Source organism: Cimex lectularius, unplaced genomic scaffold, assembly GCF_000648675.2.
Source record: "Cimex lectularius strain Harlan isolate CLEC.00 unplaced genomic scaffold, Clec_2.1 scaffold42, whole genome shotgun sequence".
NCBI classification, from domain to species: Eukaryota; Metazoa; Arthropoda; class Insecta; order Hemiptera; family Cimicidae; genus Cimex; species Cimex lectularius.
The window spans coordinates 931141-941072 of record NW_019392754.1 but is presented as its reverse complement, the minus strand read 5'-3'; the positions used below and the strand labels follow the sequence as shown (position 1 = coordinate 941072).

At 32.4% G+C, this 9932-nt stretch overlaps 2 protein-coding genes across 3 annotated transcripts; both read right to left on the bottom strand.

Moving 5' to 3' along the window:
• Nucleotide 1: 1 nt before the first annotated feature.
• LOC106673821 (valine--tRNA ligase-like) lies at nt 2–2042 on the bottom strand. Of its 2 annotated transcripts, XR_001341433.2 has the most exons (5): nt 1892–2042; nt 1624–1829; nt 1390–1569; nt 1162–1286; nt 2–1092 (listed from the first exon to the last, which is right to left on the bottom strand). XR_001341433.2 is itself a non-coding variant. In XM_024227278.1 (4 exons), exons 2-4 carry the CDS (start codon nt 1529–1531, stop codon nt 955–957), a joined length of 405 nt encoding a protein of 134 aa, XP_024083046.1. In that variant the 5' UTR covers nt 1532–1829; nt 1892–2042; the 3' UTR covers nt 2–954. The 2 variants fall into 2 exon arrangements, 1 of the variants encoding a protein (XP_024083046.1); XM_024227278.1 differs by having other exon boundaries at nt 1390–1829.
• A 1064-nt stretch (nt 2043–3106) lies between these two features.
• On the bottom strand, nt 3107–9892 carry LOC106673820 (probable valine--tRNA ligase, cytoplasmic). The gene is made up of 18 exons (XM_014406121.2): nt 9721–9892; nt 9164–9362; nt 8774–9020; nt 8483–8711; nt 8249–8428; nt 8026–8150; nt 7806–7951; nt 7618–7734; nt 7326–7554; nt 7148–7270; nt 4986–5093; nt 4756–4915; nt 4146–4423; nt 3894–4082; nt 3719–3821; nt 3494–3660; nt 3277–3429; nt 3107–3219 (listed from the first exon to the last, which is right to left on the bottom strand). Exons 1-18 carry the CDS (start codon nt 9785–9787, stop codon nt 3169–3171), a joined length of 2871 nt encoding a protein of 956 aa, XP_014261607.1. The 5' UTR covers nt 9788–9892; the 3' UTR covers nt 3107–3168.
• Between the last annotated feature and the right edge of the window lie 40 nt (nt 9893–9932).

Sequence of the window (9932 nt, the reverse complement as noted above, 5' to 3'; positions counted from 1 at the left end):
GAATTAAAAAAAAAAAAAAAAGCGTATTGTAAGCTTTTTAGTTTATAACTTTATAACTAAATCAGAGATGTAATATTTTTCATTCTTACCCATATATTATTTTTAGATTATAAAAACCAAAAAAAGGAAAAAAAAAACAGTTGTTTTTTTAAGCATGTGCACTGTAGTTTATTGTAGACAGAGTAGGGCAATAAAATTATCTTTAAATATTAGACTTTGTTTTATTTAATCTTTTACAACTATTAATATGGGTGTTTTTAAAAGACATGTTTGTTTCACATGACTTTCCTATCTGAACTATTTCTTTGAAGTAAACTGCAATGTTATTGAACGTATTATTGTATAAATCAGTTAGCTGTCAAAAAGCTCAAGTTACATATTTGAGTTTGTTAAACATCAAGCTTTCAAATTAAACTGTTTTTCAAAAATATCTAGTTGTTAATTACGCCGAATGATGTTTCCCAAGGACTGAATTCCAATATTTGAGGTCCAGGTAAAAGGAGTTTTTAGGAAAAAGATTTTCAGCCGATTTTAGATGATGAATGTCATACCAAGCAAGGACGGGTGTTAAACAAGCTGATGCACTCTATGCCTATTGAAAAAAATTTAGAAGAATTATCTGCTCTTAACTGAGTTTAAATTAGCAAAAACATGCCTTGAAAAAACACTTTCTAAACGTTTTAGCGAAGAAATGCAATACTTTATCGGATTTTTTGTACCCGCAAAAAATCATTTTACAGAGAAACCAACCTCTTGAAATTTATAGTTTTTTATGTAAATGAAGGCTACGTTGCTTGGACATAATTTATCCTCTCAAATTTAATTTAATTTTAATACCATGACCTAACTGTTGGCCATGCTTTTCAAATTTAGTCACCGGCGGCGAAGATGGTCGCTGAACATAATTTCCTGCTGCTGATAAATTTTGATAATCACTGATTTCAACCATTACATTTAGCATATGCTCCGCATAAGGCTGCTGGTCGGTTGCCAAATTGGAAGTTGAAAACTGTGAGGTTTGATAGATCTCAGCAACCCTTTCTCTTCTAGTACTTTAATCAGTGTTTGTCGAGCATGGAATCTATGAATACCCTAAAAATTAAACTTTCAATTAAAAAAAAAAAAAAATTGTAGTGAATATTTGAATTGAATATTACTTACTGAAAAGTCAAAACATTTATCAGAAAGATAGCCATTTTCATTGATAACAGTTTTAGTTGGCAAATTATGCCTTTTTGCTATTAAAAAGTCTCTTGGATCATGCGCTGGGGTTATTTTAACACCACCTATATGACAAAAGTTAAAAAAAAAAAAAAAGTCAATTAGTTCATAGGAGAATATGGCCTAAATGGAGACTCAATTAATAAAGGAATTGAATTGTTTAATGACCTGTTCCAAATTTTGGATCAACAGTATCATCCGATATTATAGGTAAAACACATCCGTTAAAAGGGTGGATGACATTTTTCCCAATAAAATTAATATAACGTTCATCATCAGGATGTACCGCTACAGCTACATCGCCAAGCATGGTCTCAACCCTTGTTGTAGATACAACGATTTCTTCATCTGAAATAAACGACCCGGTCAAAATGGTTCAAATTTGGAAAATAACTGACATACTCGAATCGATTTTATATGAAAAATCAATGATTTGTCCAAACACGACTGGCTCATCGAACCAACCCGTCAATTAAAACATGCTCTACTTCTATATCAGATATTGTCGTTTTAAGAGCGCACGACCAGTTTAAAATTGTTTCGTCTCTATATATTAAACCTTTATCCCAAAGTTTAATAAGAGCTTCCATGACAGAATTACTTTGCAACTGAAAAATGTATTTTTAAAAAGTATACTTAACGGCAAAATTATTGACGAATTTTTTGCTACCTCGTCCAGAGTGAATATTTCTTTCGACCAATCTAACGATGCGCCAAGTTTTCTCATTTGTTCATTAATCCTTACACTTTTGCTGTTTTTCCAGTCCCACACGCATTGTAGAAATTTCTCACGGCCGATTTCATTTGAAGTTTGCTTTAATTTATGCTGGTCGGTTGCCATATTAGTTATTGCTTCATTTGATATTTCCAGCCTGTATAATTCTGCGACATGTTTTTGAATATCACCATAACTCATACCTAACATGAATGACGATAGGATTTTATCAATATCCTCTGATAGTTTTGTTTGATTTTTCTTAATGAGTTATGTTCATAGTTACCTGTCCTGTCTCTACGACCTTTACTTCGACCAATATTGGTCTATTATACAATAAGTATTATATTTTAATATCATTTTTACCAGATCCTAAAGCTTTTTAAAGCTTCTGCGTGTAATCCTAAAGGCTCAGGCCTTGGCTTTTTCTCTCCCAGATGTCAGAATCTCAACCTGCCCTTGGTTTATGCTGCTTAATACATTCTTTATGGGTGTCATTCTGGGACGACGCACTAAATGCTATCCATATCCAAATATTTCATAATGACGCACCTCTTTAGAAAACCATTGTTTCAAAACTTGTAGTGTCGGGGGTATTTTTCAAATCAAATTGCTTTGGCTTAGAACACAATAGTTAAATCCTGCATAAACAGGTGCTTGTGGTGAACACGAAATGTTTGGACAAGCGCAATTTTACAATGAAAAATATGTACGTTCTATATATATGTTCGTTACTGTCTACCCATAATTACGTGATTATGAACAACAAATTTTTCCATTATTTTAGAATGTCAGTTAATTGATGATTTTTTGCACTTGATATTAAATGCTTGTTACCATGTATACGCTCTATTTTGACCTTCAGTATTTCACTAACGTGCATTAGAAAATGCTTCCTGTGTACTAGGCCTTTGATGATGTTACTATGAAACACCACGTTATGATTTGACTTGTTAGAATTTTTTTAATGATTTTTTGATTAAAAAAAATTTGATAAAAATTTTTGTCGTACCTTGGGAAGATCTTTTACAAATCAGAGCACTTGTAAGTTGGTCGTTAATCCGTGTTTTAATTTTTTTCGCCCGACAATAGATGAGCAAGGATATCAGACTGTGTTTCACCTCTCTACTTCATGGTAGTTAAAAAAAAAAAAAAAAAAAAAAAAAGTAGATTTATTTATCTATAATAAAAATATAATTTACAATATGTACAAATAATTTTCAATTAAATTATCATATCTCGTGTCCATCAAGTTGTTCTAATTCTTTTTTTAATTTCATGATCTGCAATAAATCTTGTTACCATTTTTTTTATGAACATGTTATTTAATTATAAATTACCTTTAATTTGTGATCCTGTTTAACCTTGTCAGGGGCTTTGAGCGCGTAACCATCTGAAGAAGTTATCTTCAGCAATTTGTTCAAATCCAATTCGATTTTCTTTTTCTTCTTGACAAGAATATCAACGTCGGTTTTTTTCTTATCGGGTAAACCCTTGAAAAAGGCAAGAAATAATGACAGAAATGATTTCTTCCTATGATTTATGGCTATGGCTTACTTGGTCCAATACGACGTAAATATCTGTATCGAAATTAACATTATCGTCTAGGTATTTGAGTGAAGGATGTGGTTTATCATTCACAAATTTAATGTCAGATTTTGTTAAAGGTTCAATCACGTACTTAAGAGTTTCTAGTGAATTTTTATGGCATGTTTTAATATAAGCTAGAAAAAGAAGAAACCTTAATATCACAGAATAAAAAAAAGTGAAATAAATATATACTTGTAGTTTTATAATTAATTCCATTTTTTGTCTTTAAACTTCTGATGACGTACAAGATTTGTTTAAGTAAATTAATTTTGTCTTCTATATTTTCATTAACCATCTAAAACAAATGAAAAAGATGACATCAACTTAAAAGTAATTCGGTAATCGGTAAAAAATCTGAAAATAAAACCTCAATTTCATCGGGGAATTTCTGAAACATTACAGAGTCGTTCATTTTACTTGGTAGCTTTCTGTAAAGTGTTTCAGAAATGAATGGCATCAAAGGCGACAGACATCTTAAGGCGTTCTCCAAGGTAAAAAGTAAAACTGAAGAAGAATTTTTGCCAGAATCAGTATTTAGTAGAGGCTTCATACTTTCCTGTAGTACAAATAAATGAATTTTTATAACAAAAAACAAAACAAAACGGCAATATATACTTACTATGTACAAATCACATAAATCTCCGTACAAAAATGATCTTAGCGCAGTTGTAATTGCATGAAAATCGTGATTCTGAAAAGAAATTTTAATAATTCTAATAGCCTTTGATAGTCGACTAAGTATCCATTTATCCATTTCGTTCATCTCGACTGGTAAATTTATACTTGTGATTTTAAATTGCTCAGCAGATTGTACAGCGAATCTTGTCGCATTCCAGATTTTATTGCAGAATAGTTTATTCCCATGGCAATCATTAACGTTAAAGTTGATGTATACGTCTATAAAAATGGACATAAATAAAAATCCATTTATGTTTTAGTGGTCAACATTATTTATTTCAATGAATTATTCTTTTTCTGTAAGGTCTTGGTTGAGATGAAAACGTTAGTGTCATGAGTGGGATTCGAACCCATGATCTTCGGCTCAATACTGCTGCTCTAACCACTTGACCTATCGTGACACTAACTTTTGTGGTTGCGCCGAAGGACGTGGGTTCGAATCCTGCTCATGACATTAATTTTTTCATCTCGACCAAGACTTTACATAAAAAGAATAAATAATTGAAATGTATAAAAATAGTTATAGTTGTACAATTATTTAAATAGCATACTTTTAAGATTTTGAGAGAGGAGGGTAAACCTTAAAGCATCTGCACCACAGTCCGGAATACCTTGTGGGAATTGATTTTTCAAAAATTGTTGAGCCTTATTCATTTCTTCTCGACTTATCAGCCCTTTTGAATTACTTTCACTTACTTGGTCTAGTAATTTCTGATTTTACACCAAAAACTAATTAATTAATTATTTTTTTCTATTAATTTTTAAAGAGAGAAAAAAATACCTTTTGAGTACAGCCGTCGACAATATCGATAGGATCAACTACGTTGCCTAAGCTTTTCGACATTTTTCTACCTTGAGAATCACAAACGACTGAATGCAGAAACACATGCTGAAAATTAAAAAAACGAAAAAAATTGAACAATACAATTAATTAAAGTTTTTAGTTGAGATAAAAAAGTCAATGGCACGAGCGGGATTCGAACCCATGATCTTCGGCTTGAAAAATGGCAAAAAGGAGGGAAAATTCTAAAGGTTGTGGTTGAGATGGGAGGTTGGTGTCCAAGTGGATCGAGGTCACGATAGCTCAAGTGGTAGAGCAGCGGCGTATCAAGCCGAAGATCGTGGGTTCGAATCCCGCTTGTGCCATTGACTTTTTTATCTCAACTAAAAACCTTAATTAATTGTATGATATTAATTGGTCAAGCGGACCACGAAACTAGTGAAATTGAACAATTGTCAACTGTTTTGTTGGTGGTTGTAAAATAAGTCCATAGTGTTTTTAATGGTAAATTCAATGAAAATTGCAGGTAAAATATTTAATCAACAAAATATAAACCATTTTATAAATATTTTATAAACCATTTTTTATAAACCTCTACCTGTTGTCTGTGTATATGTAATTTTGTAATTCTGTCTTTTGAGTAAGGAACTACTCGATGTTCTCTGCAGTCCTTAAGTATTATTATATACTTACATATTATACTTATATACTTATATATTATATATATCTCCACATTATTTTCTTAGGAGCTGAGTGGTTAGAGCATCTGTCTTGTTTTGCCACACTAGTGGTTCTTGCTTGAATCCAGGCAGCGCTTGGCCGCAACCGAATTGGGACGTGGCTAAGTTAAAGGTCTCAGGATGCAAGACACGATTCGGATAAGGGAGTACGGCACTACTGGGACGAAGAGAAAAAGAACGGAAAAATAAGACGACTTTGATTTCTACAAAATACAAATACTAAACATGGAAAAAACAAATACAAACGCAACTTTTTAGAAATGGTTTACATTAGAGACACGAAAACAAAATTAATTACAGAACAGATACATGCAAACTCAGCCAACATCATAAAACAAGTAAATTATTAAACCTTAATGTTATATTTCTCTTTCCTTCAAAATTGTCCTTAATAATTAACTTCCTTTCCAATTCATTTAGTAGTCTAAAAATGGCAACAAAGAGGGAAAATTGGAAAGGCTGTAGGTTGAGATGTTGAGTTGGTGTCCGAGAGGATTGAAGTTACATTAGTTCAAGTGTTTAGAGCAGTGGCGTATTGAGCCGAAGGTCGTGGGTTCGAATCCCGCATGTGACATCTTTCATATCAACAAAGACCTTACATAAAAAAAAAAATACATTATAATACTGGAGAAGGCCGAACAACTTAAACTTTCAGTATTCAGCTACTTAACCTAATAAACCTAATTAACAACGGATGTACGTTAAATATTACTAAGCCAATGCGTTTGTCATAGGGTTATCAGTGATGACAGATGCACCAAACCTATCTGCAGTCTTAGTAGACAGTAAGACCAGTTAATCTTAAGACACCAACTTTTTCATCTCAACCAGGACCTTGACTTCTTTTGAGTTAAATAAAACCGCCTGAGCAAATAAAATTTCCCAGATTTACCGCGCACCTAACAAAAGCGGGGCAAAGAACTGCAACAACAAAACAATAATAGTAATGCGTTACATTTCATTCATTCATTCACTTGACGAAGTGCAATTTTCAGTGCGCTTTGCTCCTTCCAAATCAAAATTTTCACTTCAGAAGCCACTTACAGACTGAGCTTTCTCCTAATGCATCATCACCATACACCACAAATTTTCCTAGCATTTTGAGTTGTGGTTTTCCCTTTGCAGTAATAAAACCCATTAAATGATAAAAATGTGCTAGTTTTTTCTCCCATTTTAAATTAGCAAAATACCTTGTAAAAATACGAGGTCTTGGACAAAATTGACGAATAAAAACACCTTTAATTCATTTTCAGTGTTTATATAAAAATGGCAAAATAAACTTCAAAACAGACAGATAAAATCAAATTATTAAAAAACACTATGAATTTATTTTACAACCTGATATTTTACTATTTAATTTTAGACACATGTAAAGTTTCATAATTGAAAGCTATGCTAGAACGTTTAAAAATTACAACATACTTTAAAGGGAAGTTTGTCCGTAAGCTCTAATCCGAGCATTGTCATCCTTGCGACCCAGAAAAACAGAATGTCATGTCCAGTTATCATAGTATTTAACGGATAAAACTCGTTGAAGTTATTATCCTGAAAAATTAAGTAATTATTTTAAAAGAACACATGAAGTGATATACGAATATACATTTTTTATCCATCCTAAACTTGAAAAAGGCAGAAGTGCTGAAGAAAACCAAGTATCGAGTACATCAGAATCTCTTTTTATGGTGATTTCTCCTTCTAAAGAATTTTGGGCAATATTCAACGCTTTATTCTCATCCCGAGCTGCTACCCATAAGTCATTTTGCCCATTTCCACAGTGGTAAAAAGGCAACTGATGCCCCCACCATAGCTGTCTTGAAATACACCAATCTCTAAAATTTTCGTATTAAAAAAATTACAAATTATTTGGGTTAATTAATGATAAAATTACTTGCTTTATTCCATCTAACCAATTAAACCAGTTTTTGTTATATTTGTCAGGTGTGATGGTCAATTGACCAGTTCTGACGGCGTCTGCTGCTCTGGCTGCCATGTCGTGACATTTAATAAACCTTTCAATGACAATATATTTTCTATTTCAATTTTAAAATTAAAATATGGTAAATGTTTAGTATAATTTTACCATTGTGGTTTAATAATAAATTCAATCACATCTTTTGATCTAGAACAAATTGGAAGTTGAAAACTGTGAGGTTTGATAGATCTCAGCAACCCTTTCTCTTCTAGTGCTTTAATCAGTGTTTGTCGAGCATGGAATCTATGAATACCCTAAAAATTAAACTTTAAATTAAAAAAACAAAAAAAAACATTTGTAGTGAATATTTGAATTGAATATTACTTACTGAAAAGTCAAAACATTTATCAGAAAGATAGCCATTTTCATTGATAACAGTTTTAATTGGCAAATTATGCCTTTTTGCTATTAAAAAGTCTCTTGGATCATGCGCTGGGGTTATTTTAACAGCACCTATATGACAAAAGTTAAAAAAAAAAGTCAATTAGTTCATAGGAGAAAATGGCCTAAATGGAGACTCAATTAATAAAGGAATTGAATTGTTTAATGACCTGTTCCAAATTTTGGATCAACAGTATCATCCGATATTATAGGTAAAACACATCCGTTAAAAGGGTGGATGACATTTTTCCCAATAAAATTAATATAACGTTCATCATCAGGATGTACCGCTACAGCTACATCGCCAAGCATGGTCTCAACTCTTGTCGTAGATACGACGATTTCTTCATCTGAAATAAACGACCCGGTCAAAATGGTACAAATTTGGAAAATAACCGACATACTCGAATCCTGGATTTTATATGAAAAATCAATTATTTGTCCAAACACGACTGGCTCGTCGAACCCTTGAACTGATATTTTTGTGGGCCCGTCAATTAAAACATGCTCTACTTCTATGTCAGATATTGTCGTTTTAAGAGCGCACGACCAGTTTAAAATTGTTTCGTCTCTATATATTAAACCTTTATCCCAAAGTTTAATAAGAGCTTCCATGACAGAATTACTTTGCAACTGAAAAATGTATTTTTAAAAAGTATACTTAATGGCAAAATTCTTGACAAATTTTTCGCTACCTCGTCCAGAGTGAATATTTCTTTCGACCAATCTAATGATGCGCCAAGTTTTCTCATTTGTTCATTAATCCTTACGCTTTTGCTGTTTTTCCAGTCCCACACGCATTGTAGAAATTTCTCACGGCCGATTTCATTTGAAGTTTGCTTTAATTTATGCTGAATTTCTCGGTCGACTACAGCCTGAGTTGCAATACCGGCATGGTCAGTGCCTGGCACCCATAAAACCTTTTTCCCAAGCATTCTTTGGCTGAAATTGAAAACTAACTGTACGGCAAGACTTTCAATTTGAATTTGACAACTGATTTAAAAAAAGATGCACTTTAACTATAACAATCTATATTTCTATTTTAAAGAGATTTTTAATCTTTAATTGATAAGATTAGTTCTTACTGCCTGGCAACTGCATCTTGAATGGAAATAGTGAGAGCATGTCCGATGTGAAGGGTTCCTGTGACATTGGGAGGTGGTAAAATCATGGAGAAATTTCCATCGTTTGACGCTTTCGGCTGAAAAGCTCCCGAGCTTTCCCACTCCTCGTAGACATTCTTCTCGATATCCTTAGTATACGATTTTGGAAATGACGATAGTTCTGAAGCAGAAATAAATTGTGATCTTATTAAAAATCAATTTATAGTTTGGTCATTTCTCATCAATTTGTTGTCATCATCAATCAGTTTTGGTATGTAAGGCATGTTTCAGCTTCTCGGCGTCTTCAGTGGTAGGTTTGTGTTATTTTATCTTAACTTTAATGATTGTTTTAAGGAGAGATGATGGATGGCGAATGAGTTTGACAGACCAAAATGATGAGTAACGACCAAACTACAGGTTTATCACCGTGCAAACTTTATTCATCATTATGTTGCTGAATATGTTATTTTATTGAAAGATGTTAATAATAATAATAATCAAGCCAATGAAAGAAAACTACAAAATTAGGCATTATCTACCTCTTTTGAATAAAAATTGCCGGGCTGAATAAGTCTTTTGGTTTAGTTTTAAAACCAAAAAAGACATGTTTTCTCCGTGGGTGGATCACATTTAATTTAAATATATAGTTTTTATTTTTAAAGAAATAAACCGGCGGATAATCCGGCAAGAGATAAAATTCAAAACAAAGAAACCTAGTGTAACCTTTCATATTTATGATTAGATAGTGTGC

What these genes read in the sequence shown, in the direction of transcription:
- LOC106673821 (XM_024227278.1), bottom strand. Translation starts at nt 1,531, where the DNA reads ATGCTTGGCGATGTAGCTGTAGCGGTACATCCTGATGATGAACGTTAT. An exon ending in TGATCCAAAATTTGGAACAG is followed by an intron (nt 1,287 to 1,389) that starts GTCATTAAACAA and finishes TTTGTCATATAG; the next exon opens with GTGGTGTTAAAATAACCCCA. An exon ending in ATAAATGTTTTGACTTTTCA is followed by an intron (nt 1,093 to 1,161) that starts GTAAGTAATATT and finishes TTTAATTTTTAG; the next exon opens with GGTATTCATAGATTCCATGC.
- LOC106673820 (XM_014406121.2), bottom strand. Translation starts at nt 9,787, where the DNA reads ATGTCTTTTTTGGTTTTAAAACTAAACCAAAAGACTTATTCAGCCCGG. An exon ending in CCTCTCTCAAAATCTTAAAA is followed by an intron (nt 4,424 to 4,755) that starts GTATGCTATTTA and finishes CCATTTTTATAG; the next exon opens with ACGTATACATCAACTTTAAC. An exon ending in AATTAATTATAAAACTACAA is followed by an intron (nt 3,661 to 3,718) that starts GTATATATTTAT and finishes TTCTTTTTCTAG; the next exon opens with CTTATATTAAAACATGCCAT.